The sequence below is a fragment of the Pelodiscus sinensis genome, chromosome 29 (genome assembly GCF_052426305.1).
Source record: "Pelodiscus sinensis isolate ZL-2025 chromosome 29, ASM5242630v1, whole genome shotgun sequence".
NCBI lineage: Eukaryota > Metazoa > Chordata > Testudines > Trionychidae > Pelodiscus > Pelodiscus sinensis.
Window position 1 is genome coordinate 7,547,266 of NC_143080.1, and position 22,703 is coordinate 7,569,968.

The 22,703-nt window shown below is 59.0% G+C and overlaps 2 protein-coding genes across 5 annotated transcripts in view; one reads left to right on the plus strand and one right to left on the minus strand.

Annotated features, from left to right (window-relative positions):
• Nucleotides 1-432: 432 nt before the first annotated feature.
• LOC102444464 (uncharacterized) lies at nucleotides 433-17,878 on the plus strand. Of its 4 annotated transcripts, XM_075911406.2 has the most exons (6): nucleotides 433-519; nucleotides 2,872-3,063; nucleotides 3,894-3,997; nucleotides 4,886-7,723; nucleotides 11,622-11,830; nucleotides 12,883-17,878. In XM_075911406.2, the coding sequence occupies exons 2-6, from the start codon at nucleotides 2,886-2,888 to the stop codon at nucleotides 12,950-12,952; spliced, it is 3,399 nt and encodes a 1,132-aa protein (XP_075767521.2). In that variant the 5' UTR covers nucleotides 433-519; nucleotides 2,872-2,885; the 3' UTR covers nucleotides 12,953-17,878. The 4 variants fall into 4 exon arrangements, with proteins under 4 accessions (XP_075767521.2, XP_089630076.1, XP_089630075.1 ...); XM_089773949.1 differs by lacking the exon at nucleotides 433-519 and having other exon boundaries at nucleotides 819-3,063; XM_089773950.1 differs by lacking the exons at nucleotides 433-519; nucleotides 11,622-11,830 and having other exon boundaries at nucleotides 815-3,063.
• Nucleotides 16,474-22,703, minus strand: part of VAT1 (vesicle amine transport 1) — a 35,782-nt gene continuing 29,552 nt past the window's right edge. The window contains exon 6 of the mRNA XM_075911407.2: nucleotides 16,474-20,816. Within this exon, the coding sequence (XP_075767522.2) occupies nucleotides 20,715-20,816 (102 nt within the window). The 3' untranslated portion in view covers nucleotides 16,474-20,714. The remainder of the gene's footprint in view (nucleotides 20,817-22,703) is intronic.

Consider the following 22,703-nt stretch of genomic DNA (forward strand, 5'->3'; position numbering starts at 1 on the left):
GGTGGGAGGGTTGCCTTCTTGGCTGTTAGCATGGCTGGCACTGTGGGGGGATGGGGAGCCCCTAGGGTGGGACATCAGGGCGGGGGGGGGGGGCTGTTCCTGTGTGTGAAGGGGGGCAGGGGATGGAGGGGAGGGGAAGGGGCTTGGGCGGTGCTGGGGCTATAGTGGGGTGGCGGGGAGCGAGCTGGCTCTGGGGGGCTCGGGTTGGCGCTATAGGAGCCAGGGGGGAGGGTGTCGAGCCAGGCTATAAGGATGGGGGGGGGAGTTGCGGCAGGGACTATGGAGAGCCCAGTGTGTGTGTGTGGGGGGGGGTCAATGGGCATTGGGGGGCAGGCCGGGGCTATAGGTGTTTGGGGGGAGGGGCTATAGGGCGAGAAGCCCTATGCTGGGGGGAACTGGAGGCATGGGGGGGGGGGCCCCAGGGGGGGGGGGGGCGGTTCCTGGGCGGCTCCTCCGCGGACTTTCACTTTCGCTTCCCCGCCGCGGCGCCCGGGCCGGAGCTGGGAGCGGAGCCCGCAGGTACCGGGGGCGGGAGGGGCCCCCCCATGGGCAGCCCCCAGGGGCGCACACAGCCCCGGCAGTGCCCCCCCGTCCCACTCTGAACCCCCCGGGGGGGCCGCCAGCTCATGGCCCGCCTCTGCCCCCCCCCGGCGGGGGATGCGCCCCCCCCGGCTTGAAGCAGTAAATACCCCCCCCCCCCGAGGCAGGGCTTCCAGCCCCCCCCCGCGCCCCACGTGCGGACCCAGCTGGGAGTCTGGGGGGGGGCGGAATCTGGCTCATCCCCCCCCCTCGCTGCTTCCATCCCCGCCCTTGCGACCGGCCCCCCCGGCGCTACGCCCTCGGCTCTGCCCCCTGCCAAGGGCCGGGCTGCAGCCCGATGCTTGGGGGAGCCCGAGCCACGGGCGCCCCCTCTTGCCGTCGGCTCTGGTGGCTGCGTGGAGCCGCTGGCCACAGCAGCCAGCGAGAGCTGAGCGGGCCACGCTGCTCCCAGGCGCCGCCTGCCAAGCCAGTTGCCCCCTTTAGGGACCCTAACCCTTTAGGGGATCCCTGCAGCCTCGGGGTGCCCTCGGCCAGACGCCTTTTCCTCCAGCAGGGCTGCTCTATGCGCAGAGCCTCCGAGGCCCAAAGAGGCAGGTGTTAGCCAGGCAGCGCCCCCGCCACGCCTTGCCAGTGATGAAAAAAGTTGCCCTTTCGTGGTCGACTCAGGAACCACCGGCTCGGCCCGGGGCGGGAGCTGGGGGTGATGTGGCTGCCTGCCCCACACCTCCCCCCCCCCATGCCCGTTTCCCGCCAGCTGCTGCAGTGAGAAACCAGAGCAAGACACTAAAAGCAGCGGGCGTGGTAACGGCTGCGCCACCGCACGCCTCGTGGCAAACCACTGAGCAGGGCGCATTTGGGGCCTGGCCCTGCCTCGAGGGGCAGGGGCTCCCAGTCCTTCCCCCTATCTCCAGGCTGTTCCTGCACCAGATGGGGCACAGGGTGTTGGCCTAGAGGAGGTGTCGGGGGGGCTCTGTCAGCTCCTTCACACGTAATGAGAATTCAGAGGCACAGAAGGGTCCCGTTCCCCCTCCCCGGCTCCGAGGCCTCATAAATATTAATAGCCGGTTCAGCTGCCTTTGTGCATGTTAAGTGACAGCTCATGAATAATCCAAGAGTTCAGTCCCTTTGCTTGCGGGTGAGCAGAGATGTGTCCCCTCTCCACCCCCTGCTCCCTGGGCTGGGGCAACAAAGCCCGGAGCCCTTAGCAGAGTGGCAGAGACTGAGCATTGCCCCCGCGGCCTTTCCAAAGAGTGACCCTGAGGTGTATGCATGAGGGCAGGGCCCTGCGGCTGCATTATTCATGTGGCTGCAGGAAGCTGGCGCCTTGACGCCAGACGGGAGCTGGGGAACTAGTCAGCGCCCTTGGTGCCTGCCCGGGCTGGCCGTTCAGTAGCTCGGTGCCAGAAAGCCATGGATACCACTTCAGGAGGAGGAGGGGTTGGCTCTCCTGGTGGGAGCCTTGACACCAGAAAAAAAACCTTCCAGCTCCCTGGAGAAGAACTGCTGATGCACAAATCCAAGAGACCTCCCTTTCCCTTAGGACAAATGGGGTTGTGGGTTAGGAAAGGGAGGTGGGGAGCAGTGTTCCCTCTTAATTGTTTCCACCCACGTGCGGAATACATTTTGTTCTGCGCACTAAAGCATGCACAGAGGTGCACCACCAGTAGAAACACCTGCTGCCAGCAGTGGGTGCTCTGCTCAACAGCTGAGTGGCATTTGAAGCACTCAGCTTACAGGGAACACTGGTGGGGAGGGACAGCTTGGTTCTGGCATGAGCGCTCCCCCATCTGGCCCGCTATTCCCAGGAAGTGCCTTTGTCCTGCCCTTTTTGTAGCGAGGTGCCTGGCCACGTGCTGTTGTGCTCCAGCGGCAGGACTCCAGTGTTGTCTCCTGCGGGATGGTGGTTTCCTGATTCCCACTCACGGGCGTCGGAACTGAGCTGTGACCGTGATGCCGGAAGGGTTACTCCCAGCAGGAGAGGTTCTGGGTGCCATATGCGGTGAAGGGCCGGGATTTGCTGCAGGTTGGCTGTGGCTGCTCAGGTTTCCCCTTCAGTCTTGGGCTGAGGATCCAAACAGGCTGTGCAGATGCTCTGCAGTTCAGCCGCACAAGCCCTTGTGCAGCAATTCTGTGTACAGGTGCAGAAACGGAGCGACAGACGGGACCGGGACCTACCCACCGGGAGGGGCGCGGCAGCAAATAGTTGCTTGGTAGATCACGTGCACCAGAACCGAACCCGGGTCTCCTGCCTGCGAGCCCCGTGGAGGAGGGGTACCCTCGGTGGCCCGGGAGCTCTGCTGGTTGCCTCACGTCCGCGCTTCCTCTGCACAGGGGGGTCCGGCAGCATGGCTGGGCGCACGGTGCGCGTGGGGGGGATCCCCACAGACATCCCGCCGGAGAGAGTCGCCGACAAGCTCACCATCCACTTCCTGCGCGCCCGCAACGGTGGCGGCGAGATCGCCAACATCCACATCGTGGCTGGCTCCCCGGCCTGCGCCCTTGTCACCTTCGAGGACGCGGAAGGTACTGCAGGGGGCGAGAGGGGCGGGCCCGCGCCGGGCAGCACCTGCTGGGCTGTTGGGGCCAGTGTTCCCTCTTAAGTTTTGATCCACGGGCAGGACTTTTGTTATGTGCAGCAATAGGGAGGGGATGTGTCACAGAACAAAAGTCATTCCGCACACGGACAGCGTGGGCCGGGGGTAGCGCCGAGGGATTGGGCTGTGGGAGGGGGGCTCAGGGCTGGGGCAGAGGGTAGGGGTGTGGGGTGAGGGCTCTGGCTGTGGGGGCAGGGATGATGGTTCCCGGTGCAGGCTGCTCCGGGAAGAGAGGACTCCTCCCAGCCCTCTGTCTCCGCAGCAGCTTGGGGCCAGGTGAGAGGCGCCTCTCCACACTTGCCGCAGCTCCAGCGGGCACAGCCTGGGGAAGGGCTCCTGTCCCACAGCTGGGGCAGGTCCCGGCGAGGCCGGGTGGGGGCCAGAGAAGGGGCACCTGTCCCTAGGCCATGGCAGCTCTGGGGCAGCTCCAGGTTGGGCAGCATCGTCAGCAGAGACCCACCTCCCCAGACGCAGCACGGTGCTGTTGCTGCCAGGGAAGGGAGCGATTCCTCTCCACCGGCCCCGGCAGGGAGCTGCTGTGGCTGGCAGGCAGAGGTGGTGAGCCCCTGCGCAGGGCTCGGTAGACAGCGGAGCAGCCGCACAACTTAGAGGGGACTCAGGTCGTGTCCTGGGGGGTCGCACGGAGGGAAAGGTTACCCCGCTTTGGGCCTCCTCCAGCTGGCAAGCCCAGTGCCCCGGTGGTGCCGCACGGGCTGGACACGGCCCGCTGACCGGTGTCTATTGCTTTGCTCGGCGCAGTGGCTCAGAGGGTCCTGGCGACGGAGAACCACGTGTTGTTGGTCGGTGGAAAGGCGTACCCGCTGACGGTCACGGCGCATGAGGCCAAGCTGAGCCCGGACGAGGTATGCGCGGGGTCCCCCCTCCCCCCGGCCAGGCACCTGACACAGGGAGGGAGACTCTGCGGAACCATCATAATTAGGGTGCAAGCAAACTCGGTTTCTTTGTAAGCAGATGAGGCTTTGACGGGGATTTTGCTGATAACGTGCCGGAGGCAGGGCCCAGTGTTACACTGCGTCCGTCTGCATTTGGACCTGTCCAAGCGGGCGGGACCAGCAGTGTGTGCGAGGGGGAAGGGTGGCCTCAAACCCAGCCCGACTGTTCGCACATGGCCAGGCCGGGGCTGGTGTTAAGTTCGTGAGCCAGGCGATTTCCCTGCCCCGCCCCAGGGAGTTTAGGTGACAGAGACCTGGAGGCGATTCTGCCCTTCCTCTGATTTCTCTGCTGCTCTGGGCGGGACCCTGCTGTCTGTGACATCACAGTCGTCTCCACAGCAACTATGTGTGATGTCAGAGGCCGGCCCAAGGCAGCTGCAGCCAGGGCGGAGATCCTGGTGGCCCGAAGAGATCTCTGGGGTTGGGCTCTTTGCAGAGCTCTCTGCTCGCAGGGGTGCTGCCGTCACCGTATGAAACTCGTCCTCGGCTCCACTCCCTGCTCCCGGCCGCCAGCCGCCAACCCCTTCCTGCCGCAGGTGTCTCCGTGGGCAGCGATCGCAGCACGAGGCTAATGTAGGTTTGTTTGCCTGCCCTTGGGGCGAGCAAACAGAGTACAAGGAGAGGTGGGGGCGCTGGGTACTCGGCCTTGAGGTGACCCTGTGCCAAGGACAGAGGGTGTGTGCAGCTGCCGGTGTCCTGTTGCGGCTGCTGTTGCTGGGGCAGTGGGGTGGGGGCTGCTGTGGGGGGGACGTGGCTCTCAGTCGCCGCCCCCTGACCCTCTGGGCCCTGTCCCCGCAGGTCTTTGTGCGTGTTTGCATGATCATTGACTACGGGAGGCTCGTGGACGGCAAAACCCTCCTGCGCAGCCTGCGCCGCCGCTACAGCAACGTGCAGTTCAGCTTTGACTCCAAGGAGATGCTGTGCACGGTCAAGGGGCTGTTCACCGAGCTGCAGGCCTTCAGCCAGGAGCTGCTGAGCAGCCAGCAAGCCAGAGAGGCCCCCCTGGAGGTAGCCGGCCACCTACCCTCGGCCGGGGAGGTGTCCACCTCCCAGCAAGGGCCCAGCTCCCCTTTGCCAGATCCCAAAGTGGAGAAGCAGCCGAGTCCGGGCCGGGAGGCATCTGAGCCCCCGTTGCACGGGGACCCTGTGGATGGGGAGGTGGTGGAGCAGCTGGAGGACTTCTCCTTGGTGATGGACGCCGACATCTACCTGTACATGCAGCGGTTCTGCAGCAGTGAGTCCCAGCGGGTGTTGCAGCAACACCAGGTGGACATGGTGGACGTCAGCAGCGACGGCATCGCGATTCTCTACCTGCAGGCCTCCCCGACGAACACGGGGAACGTGGGCGCCTTGGCGCAGGCCCGCCTGGCGCTGCTGCAGCTCTATCAGCAGCTGGAGGCCAGTCTGCGCAAGGAGAAGGTCCTCAAGGCGGAGCTGAGCGGCGAGGCGGAGGCATTGCAAGGGGAGCTGCAGAAGCTCTGGCCGCTGCTCCTTTGCCACGCCGACGAGAGGCATCTCTACCTCATCGGGAATCTGGTGGACGTCTCCCAGGCCAAACAGTACCTCCAAGTTGGCAGCAGCGGGAGCAGAACCGCAGGCGCTCTCAGGACGTCCGACGCCTCCCAGGTCGCTTACACAGCCGCCCTTCCCGGAGGGGATGCCAAGCCCAAACCCACCATGGCGGCTCCACCACCGAGACTAAGCCACGGCACGTTGGAGTTTAAAGGGGAGCACAAGTTGGCTGCCAACTTCAGCTTGGCGCAGCACGCGGGGTCTCTCCCCAGCACCCGGCCCGCGCCGGCTCGCAGCGCCCCGCTCACGGGGCTGGCGCAGCTTTCTGGCAGCTGGTTAAGGGAAGCTGGCGCCCCGGGCCAGAGCAACCCAGCACCAGGGCAGCACCACCTGCTCGTCTCTGCGGCCGGCACCGGGCCAGCGGCGGAGGTTGAGCAGATGGCGCTGAAGGATTGGGAGCGACGGAAGGGGGGCTCCCTGCCCCTGAGGCCCAAGACGCTGTCTCTGTTTGCGGGAGGTAAAGAAAGCCCCGGCCCCGTGAGGCCTCAGCCCATGAGCGACGTGTCTGCTGCCTTCAAATCCCTGAGCCTGTTTGACACCACGGGGACCTGCTCCGCACTCGATTCCAAAGTGCCCGCCGCCCCGCTGAGACGCTCCAGCAGTTTCTCCATCCCGACGCCCAAGGCGAGCGACACGCCCCGAGACCCCAGCAGGGCAGCCAGCGGGGGCCGGGCGGCGAGCGAGGAGCTCAGCCTGGACCCCGTGCATTGGGCTTATCTGAAAGACGTTCACGGCGCCGTGATCGCAGGCCTGTGCAGGGAGGGCGGCGTCCTGCTCTCCGAGCGCAGGGGCAGCGACGGCGCCGTGCTGACGCTCACCGCCGAGGACCGGACCAAGCTCCTCCAGGCCAGGTGGAAGATGGAGGCTCTCTGCCGGAGGGTGTGTCCTGCTCTCATCTGCCAGAGCTTCAGCTACTCCGAACTCGATGTGGACGGGCCCAGCGACGAGGCCTTGACCGAGCTGTGCGGCCTCTTGCAAGGATGCTCCGAGCAGGTCCGTGTCAGCAAAGACCGGTACAAACTGCATCTCCTGTGCCCCAAGGACACCCTGCCGAGCGTCAACGAGGCCTTCCAGAGATTCTTGGCCCGGAGGCGAAGCATGTTGCGGCTTTCTTCCCCGTCTCCAGGGCCTGAGGGATCGCCGTACACGGCAAATCCCAGCCCTACGTGGCAGGTGAAACCCCAGGACCCAGCGCTGGTGACCGAACAGTACCAGAGCCGGGAGGGACTGCAGGAGCCGGAGGTTAGCGGCCCACCGGAGAGGGATCCCCTGCTGGACGGTGCTGACACAAGGAGTCTGAGTGGTCCCGGGTGGAGCGCCATGAAAACTAGCAGCCATCACCAGGCGGTGGGGCGGGAGGACCTAAGTTACCACAGCCACTCGCAGGACGTGCAAGGAGGCAGCGGCCATCTTGATGCCGGCATGGCAGGCAGGCAGAGCCTCAATCTGAGGGAGCCTCAGGAGCTGCAGCAGGGGGAGAGGCCAGCTGGAGAGCCCGAGGCTGCCAGGGTAAAACGGGTCCTGCCTGACAGATTCCAGCTCGCAAGGGACAAGAGCCGAGGAGGCCCCGGTGAGGCTGGGGAAGGCCCGAGGTCCCCTGCTCCTGCGGCAGACGGTGCCCCGCGATCCTTGCCTGTCTGGCTGTCTACCTGTGCGACGGCGCCGCCAGCCAGGACCGCCACAGAGCAACCCCCCAAGCCGGGCCAGGCGGACCCCGAGAGCCAGGAAGGGCGCTTGCTTCCAGCAGGAGAGGGGGACAGGCAGGAGACGGGGGCTTCCGAGCGGGAGCCAAGAGACTCCAGCCCCGGGCGGGAAGGTGATGAGCACAAGCTTGGGAAGTGCGAAGCGTGCCGGAGCTCGCCCACGGCGACCTGCCGCGCCCCGTGCGGCCACTCCCTGTGCAGGACTTGCTTCGCCGCCGCCGACACGCCCCCCGCCTGCTGCAGGAGAGCAAGGGCTATTAAAGGGACGTTCAAGGTCGTGACCTTGTCCCAGAGTCTCCCTGGCTACTTTCGAGACCCGACGCTCAAGATCACCTATGACATCCCTGACGGGGTGCAGGAGGTAGGTAGCCGGGCAGCACAGAGAGTTGGCCAGCCCTCTCCTTAAACCATCTAGCTGTCCCAGTCGGAGGCCAGAGCCCCATTGCACTGGGCGTGGGACGCACCCAGCAGAGTCCCTGCCCCAAAGAGCTCTCAAGAGGGGAGGCGGGGGAGCATAGCAGGCAGATTGGAAGCATAGTTGGGGATGAGCTGCAGTTGAAACACGCTCGTAAGAAACGGAATTATGACATATAGGTAAGAACATAAGAACGGCCACACTGGGTCAGCCCGAAGGCCCATCTAGCCCAGTATCCTGTCTGCCCACAGTGGCCAATGCCAGATGCCCCAGAGGGAGTGAACACAACAGGGAACCATCAAGCGATCCCTCTCCTGTCACCCATTCCCAGCCTCTGACACCATTCCTACCCATCTTGGCTAATAAGTAGTGATGGACCTAACCTCCAGGAATGTATCTTATTCTTTGTTTGAACCCTGTTAAAGTCCTGGCCTTCACAACATCCTCTGGCAAGGAGTTCCACAAGTTGGCTGTGTGTTGCACGAAGAAAAACTTCTTTTTGTTTGTTTTAAACCACCTACCTATTCATTTCATTTGGCGACCCCTAGTTCTTATGTTATGGGAACAAGTACATATTTTTTCCTTATTCGCTTTCTCCACACCAGTCATGATTTGGTGGCTCTCTGTCATGTCCCTCCCTCATCTCCTCTTTTCGAAGCTGAAAAGTCCCAGTCTGTTTAATCTCTTTTCAGATGGCAGCCGTTCCAACCCCCTCACCATTTTTGTTGCCCTTTTCTGAACTTTTTCCAGTGCTAAGATGAACACGTTTGGTTGAGGAAGCATCAATGCTGCTTTTGTAAAGGGAAGTCCCGCCTCCACAATCTATTAGGATTCTCTGAAAGGTCAACAAACGTGGACAAAAGGGATCCAGTGGATATAGTATACTTAGATGTCCAGAAAGCCTTTGTCAAGGCCCCTCAGTAGAGGCTCTTAAGCGAAGTAAGTTGTCATGGGCTAAGAAGGAAGGTCTTCTCCAGGATCAGTAACCGTTTAAAAGACAGGAAACTTAAGGGGAGGCATAAATAGTCAGTTTTCACAGTGAAAAGTATTAAAGTCCCCCCAGACTCTGTCCTGGGACCTGCACTGTTCAACATATTCACTGGAGAAGGGGATATGCAAGAAGGTGGCAAAATTTGCAGATGATACGAAACCATTCAAGAAAGTTAAATCCAAAGCTGGCTGCAGTTACAAAGGGATTGCACAGAACCGAGTGACCAGTTCACAAACCGGTAGATGAAATTCAGTGCAAGGCCATGCACATTGGAAAACATCATCCCAACGATACATACAAAAGGGGGGGGTCTACCACTTTTTGCTGTTACCACTAAGAAAGAGATCTTTGAGTCAGTGTAGGTACGTTTCTGAGAACACCTGCTTAGTGTGCAGCAGCGGTCAAAAAAACTGAACCCCGCATGTAAAGACGCATTAGAAAAGGGGTCGCTAATGTGAGAAAACATAGCATCATGCAACTATATAAATCCCCGGTACGCCCACACCTGAAGTGCTGGTCATCACATTTCAGAAGAAAGCGATTCAAGTGGAAAAGATTCAGAGACGCGCAATGAAAATGATCAGGGCCCTGGAACAGCTTCACGTGAGCAGAGATTAATAAGACCGGGGCTGTTTAGCTTGGAAAAGAGATGTCTAAGGGGGCACATGCGCGCGGACTATAAAATCATGAGTGGCGTGGCGAGCGCGAATAAAGAAGTAGGGATGTGAATGGTTAATCTGTAGCAGCCCTCCCCACCCTGCCTGCTGCTGGCAGTGATCTCCAGCCTGGCCGGAGCAGCCTCCGTCCACAACGGGTACACCCCAGCACGCCGCGGCAAAGGCATTCCAGCCTGGCTGAAGCAAGTGCCCTCGCCCACTCCCGTTTAATCAGTTAACTGCTTAAACATAATGTTTAACCGGTTAACTCATTAAACAGGATTTTACGTCACTATAAGGAAGTGGTACTTTTCCCCTTCTCATAACAAGAACCAGAGATTACCCAATAAGCTTACTAGGCAACGGGCTTAAAGCAAACGTAAGTGCTGCTTTACACAGCATGTGGTTACCTGTGGAACTCCTTGCCAGGGGGTCTTATGAAACTCAGAACAATGACTGACTTCAAAAAAGAGCTTAATAATGGCAATGGAGGATAAGCATATCCATGGCTATTGGCCAAGATGGTTGGGGACCCAACTCCAGGCTCTGGGTGTCCCTAAACCTCAGCCTCCTGGTAGCTGGGAGTGGGCGACGGGGTGGATTACTCAGTAATTGGCCTGTTCTGCTCCTTCCCTCTGGGGCATCTGGTATTGGGCACTGTCGGTCGACAGGAGACTGGGCTAGCTGGACCTTTGTCTAGTCCAGTCTGTCCATTCTTACATTGTAGGTGCCGCAGCAGTGGAGTTTTGCAGGGAGAGTGGAATGAGGCAGAAACAGCTTCTGCCTGGGCCGAAGGGGGGGCCTCTGGCTTTCTGCGGGTGCCAGGTCTGCAGCTTGTTCACAGGCAGCAACTTTTCCCCTCTCCCTCCCCTTTATTTATTTATTTTAAGGCCAGACCCGGCCCAGCACTGATTGTTCCCGGACGGAGGAGGGACAGTCTTTTCCTACACGCCCCTTCCAACTCAGCAATAGTCTGGTGTGGAAAAAGTGAATAAGGAAAAGTTATTTACTTAGTCCCACAATATAAGAGCTAGGGGTCACCAAATGAAATGACTAGGCAGCAGGTTTAAAACAAACAAAAGGATGTTTTTCTTCACTCAGCGCACAGTCAACCTGTGGAACTCCTTGCCAGAGGATGCGGTGAAGACTAGGACTTTAACAGGGTTAAAAAAAGAGCTAGATGAATTCATGGAGGTTATGTCCCACCAGTGGCTATTAGCCAGGATGGGGAGGAATAGTGTCCCTAGCCGCTGTCTGGAAACGCATGACGGGAGAGGGATCACGTGCGGATTACCTGTTGTGTTCCCTCCCTCTGGGTAAAGAGTGGGCAATAATTTTAGACAGGGGGCTCACTTCAGAAATTTTTGAAGTGGTCCCGGGCTGCCCCAAAAGGGGCAGGACTTGGGCAGAAGGGGCGGGGCCAGGACACATCTGTGCTTCCCCACCCCACAGACCCTGACTGGCCTGGGGGCAGGGAGAGCACACACAGTCTCTCGCACCCTGCGCCCACCTGGCAAGGGGCACACGGCTCGGAGAGTCAACCCTGGCGGTTCATGCTAAGCGTGGCGCGCCGCTGGCAGGGGAGACTTCCCACACGCCCCCCACCCCAGGTCCTGATTTGCCTGGGGGGCAGGGGAGCAGCAGGGCATCCGTGGGCTGGATAAATCCACTTGGTGGACTGGATCCGCCCCACGGAGGCCCTTTTGCCCACCCCTGCTCTGGGGCACCTGGCATTGGCCACGGTCAGCAGACAGGAGATTGGGCCAGATGGACCTTTGGGCTGACCCAGTCTGGCCGTTCTTATCTTCTCTCCCTCTCCCCCCACAATTCAAGCCGCAGTGGAGATGCGCATTTGTGCAGGAGGGTGTGAGGGCAGGAAACGTCACAACCAGGCCGCTAGCAGCCTCTTCATTGCCACCTTCCTGCTGACGAGCCTCTCCGTGGGCAGGGCTGGACGGGGAAGGGGTGCAGCGCTGCTGCTTTTCAAACCTCCCCTCAGCTGACCCTGCCTTCACGGCGGGGGGGGGGGGGGGGGGCGTTACCATGGCAGGCATCGAAACCGGCTTTGCCTGCCCATGGGCAAACCTCAGGGCGGCCCCGTTCCACCAACACAAACTTCTGCCCAGGGCTGATTTTCATGGCAGCTTTCTCCCTTCTTCCCTCCCCTGCTCCTCTCCCCCTCCCCCTCCATTTCTAGGCTGGAGACCCCCGACCCGGGAGACCGTATAGGGGTGGCCGCTTCCAGGCCTTCCTGCCCGACAACAGGGAGGGGAAGAAGATCTCTCAGCTGCTGCAGAAAGCGTTTGAGCAGGGCCTGACCTTCCAGCTACAGTCCTGTGACGGGGAGGAGAGGGTGGCATGGCACCTCATCCCCCACAAAACCTCTTTCGACAAGGGCAAGGCCAGGTACCTTTGGACAGGGGATCGGGGCCCAGGGGGCCTTTGGCTTGTGAGCTGTTGGCCTAGGAACAGGGCTTGGTTCTGGACTCCCGGCTGCTGTGCTGCATCCGGGCCTGGCACATCACCCAGTGCTCAGCCAGCCCGGGAGCGAACCCATCTCGGGGTCTGGCTGACAGCTGGCACCAGTGCTGCAACACAGCACCGTGCCCGGGAATTGCCCGAGCCCCCAGCTGCTTCTGGACCCTGACCCCTCTTATCTCAGCTGGCGGGGTTGCAGCAGCTGCTTTGTCAGGTCTATAAAATCATGACTGATGCGGAGAATGTGAACAAGGAAAAGCTCTTTACTTGTTCCCCCTAACATCAGAACTAAGGGTCACCACGTGAAATGAAGAGGTAACACGTTTAAAACAAACAAAAGGAAGTTTTTCTTCACGCAGCGCACAGTCTACTTGTGGAACTCCTTGCCAAAGGATGTTGTGAAGGCCAGGACTTTAATAGGGTTAAAATAAGAACTAGATAAATTCATGTGTCCATCAATGTTTATTAGCCAGGATGGGTAAGGATGGTATCCCTAGTCTCTGTTTATCACTGGCAGGGAACGGGTGACAGGAGAGGGCTCACTTGAGGATTCCCTGTTCTGTTCATTCCCTCTGGGGCATCTGGCACTGGCCGTTGTTGGAACACAAGACTCCGGGCTAGACCCTTTGGTCTGACCCACCATGGCCGTTCTTACACAAATGAGCAAGCATCCAACCTCCATTTTAAAATGTTTCATGCTACTCTCTCCCCGCTGCATGTTTGCCACCTCCCTGGGAGGCAGGACACGGCGAGGCCCTTAGTGAAGGCCGCCGCTGGGGAGGGAGGGACGCGCGAGCTCTGAAAAGTTCCCAGTGTGATTGAGGTCTCTGGCTCCCCCCCAACCTGGGAAATGAGGTGCGTGCTGGGGGGGAGGGGCAGGAATAGGAACCTTCCTGTGGCTCTTGGGAAGGGGAGAATTTGGAACACGGGGTGAGCGTTCCCGGGATCACTCCCTCACACCTCTTCCTCTCTGCCGGCAGGAAGGGCTATCCGGACGCCCAGTACCTCCACCAGGTCGGCGCCGTGCTGAGAAACTTGGGCATCGAGTGAAATTCAGGGCTGAGCCGCCCAAAGCCACCCCCTCGCTGCCGTCCTCCAAGCCCGGCCCAGCCGGCACAAGCCACGTTCAGGGCTGAGCTGCTCCGGACTCGCCTCCACCCGGGCCCTTTGCTTGCCAGGAATTCCTGTGCCAAATGTGAACACACGGAGCCTCGAGCTGTCCGATGGCAGCGTCTCACCACCCCCCACCCTCACCCTTGCTGAGCAGAAGTCAAACCTGCTGTCAGGGTGGCTGATTGACTTCACTGAGTCCCTGAGCAAGGTGGGTGTGTGGGGAAGGGGGCTCTGAAAAGGGCTGGGTTTTGGGCAGAAGAGGCAAGGCTGGGGCAACTTTTCACCCTTCAGCATTGTCCAGGGCGCTGATGGCTGCTACTGCTGCTGCAGCGGCAGCTGGGAGCCATGGTAGCTGCCCCTTTTCTTTCTGTCAACTACCTACTACCAGCTCCAGCGCCCACTTGGTCTTGCTTGTTAACCACCCACCAGCAACTTCTAGCACAGCTTGTTTCTGCGTCAGTGAACTGCGAGCCTAACCGGTGTTAAACTCCTACTGCTCTCCGACGGAGGCCAGTGCCTGGTGGCAGAAAGGGTCCAGGCTGGGACAACCCCGTTGTGCCTTTGGGGGCGACCGCTCCTGGGAGTTTCTGGAATAGCACTTTCCTCTTCGGCGAACGGAGCCAAAACAGACAAGAGGGTCCCACGTACTAGCAGCCGGGGCAGTGCCGAATCACACTTCATTTCGGTTACCTTGGGCTTTTCATTCCTTGGAGAGACAAGCTGGAGCTCCCGGCCCCAGCACAGATCCAGGGAGAGCCGGGGGCCCAAGTTGGCAGGGCTGGAGGGAGCACGGCCTTGCACTGTTACTTTGCATTCCATGTCGTCGTCGGACAGAGGAGTCCAAATAAATGTGTCCTCCCTCCCCGCTCATTCAGTAGCTTGTCCGTGGCTCCGGCTGGGAGCCTGCAAGCCCCCCCCTCCAGCTTTGATGTGGCGTGTTCTGAGAACGTGCCGATGCATTTAGGGCTCCAAAGAAACACTTGGTGCTGATCGCAGAGGGGGGCAGGACGGACCTGAGCCCTCCCAAAGCAGCCATGACCCTGCTGGTTACATTTCCCAGCTGGGGTCCAGGCGGCTGCTCAAAAGCTCTGTGCTAAATCTGCTTCCTGCTGTTCGAGGGAGAGGCGGCATCCGCAGCCAGATCTTTCGAGGGGTGGGGGGGTCTCCGTTTACCCGCAGCCCAAGCTCCCCTCTGAAGTGGCCCGTGGGCCAGGAGGGGACTTGAGGCTCCATTCAGTTCTTGAGCCTGCCGGGAAAGGGGCAAGCGGGCCTGGGCCCCCGCGCACTGTGGCCAACCCCATCGTCTGGCAACCTCTGCTCCCTGCTGGAGAGCGCTTGGCCCATCAGCGACAAGCAGCCGCGTTCTCACGGCGCTGGGAGCCAGCAGGACCGAGGATCTAAGACAGGGTGGGCAAAAGGACCTCCGTAGGCTGGATCCAGCCAGTTAGGGCGGGGGCCGAACAGAGGCTTTGGCCTGAGGGTGGGGGAGCTGGGTGAAGCTTCCTTCACCCTGCCCCGGCCCTGCAAGGAGCCTGCGGCACTTCAAAGCGCCACATGCTCCTTGCAGGCTTCCCGCGCTCCCCTGCCCCCAGGCCCTGAGTGGCCTGGGGGTAGGGAGCATGCCAAGCCTCTTCAAGGGCATGGGTGCCTAGTGGGAAGGGAGGGGGCAAAAGGGCTCCCCCACCCCCAGACCAATTATGGTCTGGGGGTGGGATAGCCACACCCCTTCCTGTTTAGGCCCCACCCTTTCCAGGATGGCCCCGGGCTACTTTATAAACCTTTTTGAAGTGGCCCCGGGGAAAAATGATTGCCCACCCCAATCTAAGAGCATGAGTCGGGGTGACAAGCAGCCTTAGGAATAGTTAGCCAGGCACTAAGACCCTCGTCACCCGGCTCTGGCTCCTCTTTCAGACCCAGTGCACTGAGGGCAGGGGAGGTGCATGCAGTGGGGAACCTAAGGCCCTGTCCTTGCCTGGATCTGGCCCCGAGGCTCCCCCCGAGTATGGGAGAGCCGGCGCTGGCATGCCAGCCACACGCCCCTCCCCGACAGGGCTGGAGCACCTGCCCTGCTTCCGCACTGCGTGGGGAGGAGCCTCGCCCCTCGTGGGCCGGAGTCAGGCGAGCCAGAACCAGATCCGACCCACGGCCTCTGCCTGACGTGGGGAGGAAGCGACCCCACCTGCTGCCCCTCCCCCCTGGTTGTGGCAGTGAAGTACTGCCTGGAGGCTTTTCGCCCCACAAAATCCACAAGCCTGGGCCCCACCAGGCTCTGGTGTGTGAGGGCCACGTCAGGGAGGTGTTTTGCAGCCCAACTGATTTTCCTGTGGATCCGTGGTCCCTGACCTGCTTCGTACCCCGCCCCGTAGAAGGTGGGAGGAGAGGGGTGGGCTTTAAATTTTGGGAGGACAGACTCAAGCCTGCTGCCTAGGGCCTGCTTTGCATTCATACCAGCTGTGCAGCGTTACATGCTCTCTCCACCAGTCTGTGCTCCCCCGATACGTTTCTATTAACAAGGAGTGACGCTTGTACCCATCGAGGTTCTGGCGCACGGCTCCCTGCTGGACCCGCCGAGGGCTCGCCCTGGTCACGTTGCATGGCGATTCCTTTCACCTTTGCCAGTGGCATTGCTGCTACACCCCCCACCGCAGCCCCGAGTCAGTGACTACAGGTTGAGTTACTCTGGCCTGGCAAGGATGTTGCTGGAAAAGAGAGTCCCTGGGCCAGAGCGTCCAGATTTGAGGCAGTGGAGTCCCTCCCGGTGGCCCTGGAGCAGCCTCCCGTCTGGTCACGGAGCCCCAGGCATCCTGGAATAGCTGAGCCCCAGCAGCCCAAGGGCTGCGGAGCTCCAGCACCCCTGGGGCTGACCCCAGAGCCGGGAACCCAGTGGCAGGGCCGGTTCTAACCAATTGGAAGCCCCAGGCCAAAAAGAAAGAAAAAAAAAAGTCAGGGAGTAACCAGGGAAACCTGGGAAGAGGATTATGGAGGTCGGCAGCCCCAGGGGCAACTGCCCGACTCACCCGTCCCTAAGACCAGCTCTGCCCAGTGGCCTGGGAAAAGGAAGTCTGGCCATCTGCTGACAGACCCTAGGAGAGCCCAGAGTCTGTCAGCAAAGCGGCTGACCTCCCCTGGTCCACCAACTCCCTCTGAGACGGTTTCAGGTCCTACATGCGCTGGACTAAGGAGGTCGCAGCTGTATTTAAAACACATAAGGTAGATCTTGGCTCCCCTCCCAGTGTGACTGATCTGGATTACTAACAAACCAGGGAGCATTTATTATTGCCCAACTCCTCTGGTCACACGACCGAGCATGAAATGGATGGGACAAGGTCCCACCCAGGTGCGACAGCGCACCCCAGATGCATTGCTAGGCCACAGACAAACCCACACAACTTTTGCTTTATGCCACCCAACATCCTTAACCCCCACGGCATCACAAGCAGCTACACGTGCCCACAAGGTTTTTGTTATGCTTTTAATTAACATGTGGAACACATAAGGCATACGGTAACGTTAGGCAGAAGAGCATTACACTGTGTAGTCATGTAAACAGCATTGGCACAATTCGCTTTCGGTTCAACTTGGTTACACGCACAAAGCGGAATAGAGAGGTGGTTTTTTAAAAAACAAAACAAAAACAAAACCCAACCACGCCGCGCTGTAAGACAACAGCCACTCGCATCACATCTCTGCAAATCAGCTGGGCGGCACAGATGCTGCCGTGGGTCGCAAGAGGCTCACAGAGTAACGCATTCGCACACGCGAGGTGCCCACCCCCCTTTGCCATCACCAGTGCCTTGGGCATCACTGACTTTGTTTGGCTACAGGCGTGGGACTCCACCTCTGATAGCAGCTGCCGATGGGTCTGATTCCTGCATTGGTCGAAGTCTGATGCCCACAACACTTTTTGCCCATCACTGGTCACTCAACTCTACTTCACACAGATGGTTTGTAACTAAACATGCAGCTAAACTCCTTTCCCCGGTGTCTGTAGGACCTTTCCCCAGCGCTTAGGAATGGTGGTTTTGGTGTAGGGCTTACGCTTGTGCACGCCAAGGGACTCCCTTGCCCTCCCATCTCCCGGGTGCAAGAAACATTTGTGTAACGTTAATAAACGTCCTAGTAGAACTAAACAAGCAAAGTACGTAAAGTCGGTTTAAGGCCCCCTTCTCAGATGGGCAGTTTTGGTAACAGATACAGACTGATGCTCAGAGAACGGAGACAGGTCCCCCTGATGTCGCAACCTACACGCCCAAGGCAGAAGGCATCGCAACATGCCGCAGGAAAAAGGGCAGGGAAGCTACCTAGCACGTGTAGCGTCCTGACATCAACTTTTGCCCTTTAGCCAGTTTACCCCCCATGGTACAAGACTTGAGTCAAAGTGATCCATCCCTCAAAGGCACACTCAGCCGTGTGTCAGCTCTTGTGGAACGCTACCCAATGGAAGAGGCAACGTGGCATTCAGTGGTCCCTGGAATGACACAGGTTGTGCCTAGAGCACATTGGACATCTTCCGGCGTGGAATGCCATTGTGCTTTGGTCCTTGCTAGCACAACCTGCTGTTTAACAGGTTGCTTGAAACACTGGTCACGAAGTTGTACTAAAAACGGACACGTCAGTAAGTTTAATCCTACCTGCCCTATAAAACGCCAGGGGAAAAAAAGGCTACTATAAAATCTAGGGCAGAGCATTAGCCCGTGAGGCCAGAAAGCACAGGGTTACGCAATTTTCATCTTCCGTAGAAAACATCATAGCTACTGGGGTGCTAATCTCACAAAGACCTAATCGCTCAGAAGGATTCACAAGTGAAAAGGGCATCAGGAGTTTATAGGTAGAAACGTCACTAGCAAACACGGGGGGGGGGGGGGGAATCCAGAGTGTCCCCGCAAGGGTGACAAGTGTCCTCCGCACCTGGAAAGGCCACTTCCAACAAAGCTTTGCAAGAGGGACAGGCCCTAGAGAGATGACAGACTTGGGGAGGCTGGCGTCACCTTTGGCCACATCCAAGTTCAGCCAACTCGGGCGAGGCCTCAGACTCTGGAGGAACGGCTTCCAGGGATCTGCCTGGAAAAGTCCATACCACACCCACGTACGAGGAGTATCTCGCGGCGTGGGGGAAGTAGGGCTAGGTCGCTTGTTTAGCACAAGCCATATCTATTATGCAGCACATGAGATATTTGGCAGTATTTTAAGAGGCCGGTTTGGCAACGGTTTCAGTGACTCGCTAGCCTGACAAGCGGTCTAGAAAAGGCACTGAGATACTGTTTTCTATGGTGTGTTGCAATGCAGCATACATCGGAGTTGCCCTAGAAGATACAAGAGATTCCCATTTGCTTCCTTCACACGGTATCAAAAGGGGGACTAGACTGGTGCCTAGGATAAGGCTGTCCGGAGTAAGGCACCAGGTGCTCTCAGTGGGCCGAGGAGAGCCGAGGAAAGGAGGGCTTCTGGGGAAAAGTACAATCGTTTCCCCCTTTCCAAGACCCTAAGGAAAGCTTTGCGGTGCAGTTTAGCCAGACTCCACCTGTCTCCAGGTGAAGCCAAGATTCAGATGGGAGCCGGCTTTTCGTGTTACAGCAAAACAAGCGTCTGAGCTGCTTTCACAAACCTGGGCTGAAATAACAGAAAGCGAATTCACTGGGCAGGAGCGGTTCGGGGTGGGGGCAGGGCCCAGCCAGGATGGGTGTTGAGAAGAGGGTTAGGAAGGAATTGTGCTTGTCAGCTCAGCATTCGCATCCCTGGAGTCAACCCCTGCGTGGGGAGGGGAAGGGAAGGAAGGAAGGCACGAGAAAGCCTGAATCCAATCGCAGTTCCCCAGGCGCGGCTGCTCGGGATCCCGGCCCTACAGGGCTGCACTGAGGGGCTAATGCAGCTTCCCCACTGTGGCGCGGCGGCAAAGAAGCTGCCCACACCGAGAGAAGAGCCTCTCCCACATACTCCATCCCCCAAGAGGCGGTGGCCATGGCGCTGGGAGAAGGCACCCACATAGCGCGGTCTACAGCAGGGGACAGCGGCACGGCTGAGCCACGTCGTTACACCAGCCTCAGTGGCGAAACACCCACCTCCTGGAGATGCCACCTTCTCTTTTTCCTTGCACAATGAAATCCTTGTGCTTTCATGTCAGTGGAGGGGCAAGACCCGAGCTGGGGGGATGTTCACAGCTCAGGAGATCCATGTTGGCTCGGAGGGCAGCATGTTGCTTCTGCTGTGGCACTTGACAGAAAAGGCTTAGCGGGGGAGAAAGAGAGGCTCGGTCCCTACAGATCCCAAGCACTAGGAATGGCCGAGCCCCTGCACCACCCACCAGGACACGACCTGAACTAAAGCCCCAGGGGCTTTCCCACACACCCAGCTTTCATCCTGAGGAAAGGAGTTCTCCAGGTCCACGCAGGAAGGATGCTAAAAAGACTGGCAGATGCGCTGCAAAGCCCCCTTTGGCACAGGAACAGGGCAGAGCCTGGGGATGGCCGGGGACTAGTGGACAATCTGAAAAGCCAATTAAAACTGGAGTGGAAAGTGCAAAACAAAAGCCGGGAGCTAACCAGGTGAGATCCACCCACCAGCAGGGTTTGACGGATCTGAGCCCAGACGTTTGATTTCTACAACGCGCGCCTCACTCCGAGTCACACGCTGGCTTCTCCAAAGGGCGGACGCCAGCCCAGACCTTCCTGAGCCTGGCAGTAGCCCCTTTCCCAGCGCACGCAAGCACAGAAGCCACGGCCGACCGCGAGGCTGGCATGGTCCCAGCCTCGCAGACCCGGTTCCACATGGGCAGCCCTTGGTAACAAACACGGGGTGGGGTGGGGGCGGGGGAGTTTAGCCGGATGGACATTCAGAGCCCAACGTTAACAAAGCACACAGAGCCAACACAAATGGGTCACTCGTTTGGGAGACACAGCCGAGTCCTGTCGGTCGCCAAACCCATCCCTGACCACCGAATTGGTTTAGACTTTCCTGACCGGTTTGGGAGCAGAAAATGGACGAGAGCAAACTGTTGAATTGAAATTTCTCTTTAGTATTCATAGGGCACCAGCCTAACTCCTCAGGTTGCACAGAGAAGGAACAAGCAAATGAAAAAGACGCATCGAAGATGACAGGGGGAGAGGAAGAGGAGAGAGAGGAAGAAGGAAAGTGTCACGACAGAGCAGCGAAGTCAGAGAAATAACCGGCACTAGAACAATGCAGGGGTCGATGCTATTTTCCTACAGCAATTTCATTGACAAGCATCTCTGGCTTGGCACATCCGTCTCGTGAACGTGCAGCTTCAGACTGCCACAAGGCCTCCGTTTCTATGGAGACAGTCAATGGTTGCTATAACAATCTGCGTTTACGCTTTGCAGCAACGCACTACACAGCCATTAATCACTGCCAGCTCGGAGGCCAGAGAGGCATTGCCAGAGAGAACTCGGGTAGGAATTTGGCAATGGAAACATAACAACCGGAAGTGGCAGGTGAGAAAAGCAGGGCTAGAGTAGGAGGCTTGGGGCTTAGGGTTATGCAGTCACACCTGGAGAGAGGCTGGTCGTGGCGGGTGCACGTGATTCACAACCCCCCGTGCTCACACGCCTACAACTGGCTTGTAAAAAAAAAAATTGTATCGTTCCCTTAACGGGGAAGAGGGCAGCGATCCGCCCATTCCCAGCTCCCAAAAGGGTTAGGCGTTAAACCACAAATTCACCACCTGCAGACACGTCTCCTCGCTTTAGTTTTCCTCTTTTTTGGGCTCTTCCTTCGGCAGCTCAGGAACTAAGATGACTTTCCCAACGTTCTTCTTTTCTTGCATCTGCCTCATGGCATCGGCCACCTAGAGAGAGAGAGAGAGGGAAAGAAAAGGAAAAAGACACAGATATGAGAAGAGAACCAAGCCTGCCTCTCCGTCCCCCATGGGAGGGACAGGCCCATGCAGTGGCATCTGTGTGGTAAGGTTTTCATCAGCAGCATCCCCTCAGATCAGCAATTGCTGCGCAGCCCCACAACGCAGACCCTTGGGCAGCTACTCCATACTGCCTGAGCTCAGACATCTCTCAGGGCTACAAGCTATGGGGCGTGGCACTGAATGGAGAGCCAGGAGGAGGGGGGGTTCGGGCTGATGGGTTACACCGGCACCATGAGGGCTTCCCGGCCCTGCTGCCGCACAAACTGTGCCAAAGCAGTGACTGGCAGACAGCCTTAGGTCAGGAAGGAGAAAAGCTTTGAGCTGCCCCAGGCACTAGGCAAAGGCCAGCAGTCTGGCCAAAAGCATACAGCGCGTCCTAGCCCCCAGCATTAGCTGCACTGTGTCTGGGACAGGCCACGTCCGGAGGGGACCGTGGGGTCCTCCCGCTTTGAGCCCCGGACGAGGCCATGCTCTCTGTAGGACTGCGCCCGCTTTAGTCTGTTTGGAAAGGCCGGGAGAGGCAGTTGGCCTTCAGCTCCCTGGGACGAGCTGTGCCAAGCAGACATGCCAATGACACACTCGTCGTTCGCCAGGCAGGACTGTGTCCTTCCGGAGCTCCCTCACGCTTGAACCTGCCGGCTTGTTACCAAGCGGCTGCCCCGAGCCAGGCAGGCAGGGCCGCGGCTGTCGGCTGGTAATGCAATCAGAGCCCCATTGCGCGCAGCTCTTCTCGGCAGAGCTCGTGTAAACAGAGGGCAGGTGAACGGGAGGGCAGCAGATTCATCTCCCAGCCAGCTGGAGACAGCCAGCGCTCCTAGTATCCACTCCCGTTTGTCTTTAGCAATTCACCCCTTGCCCCATTCACCACCGACCAAGGCCAGTTCCTCCAAACAGAAGCTCCAGGTTAGGAATCCAAAGCAAGGGGAAGGGAAAGGCAGGGAAGATGTTTTACCAGGGAACCACCCGCGTTTCTCTCCGGCTCTGGAAGGGCCTCCCAGCTGCATCACAGAACTGCACCCGCTGAAGGGCCGCTCCACAGCATTTCCCAATGGCAGCACGGTCTCAACAGCTAGCAGGCCCAGCAGTGTGGGCAAACCCCTGCCTCGCCTGCTGTCTAGCCAGGGCATGCTGGGGAAAATGACACTGCAGCATGGGACATGTGGGACTCTACACTGGCTAAACCAACCTCTCCTTTGCAGAGCTCAGGTGTGCAAGGTTGGGGCATGAAGCAGGTACCGCTCCACTCGGCATGCGGGGCCGGGAGCCAATCGGACAGACAGACGCCAACGCCTGGGGGCTCGTGCACCAGTCCTGTGCTTTGCTAGCAGCAAAAGGGCTACGAACCAGCATCACAATCAGCATTCCCTGGAAGCTGGGTGCTTGGGCAGCCACTCAGAAGAGATTTCAGTGCTGCCCAGCTGATTAGCAGAGCACCCACAGCTAGGATTCTATTGGTGGTGCACATTTGCACATGCTTTAGTGCAGATAGAAAATTTATTCCGCACACCGCTGGCACAGATCACACCCCCTTTCTTTGGCCTTCTGCTGCAGAGACCCTAGAAGCAGCTGCTCTTTCTGCTCCTCTCTGGAGATGAGCTTGGTCCCTGGGTGGGCAAGAAGCGCTAGGACACCTCCCTGCATTACTGTCCATTCACCGATTGCTGAGATGATTCAGCTGGCTGCTGTAGCAGGGACAGTGAAGTACAGAGCAGCACAGATTTCCTGGACCACTCTGAGCACCCCGCACCCTTAGACTGAAATCAGAGCAGTTTGGTAGAGTCCAGCAAACTCCGGAGACTTCACCACCGGTTTCCA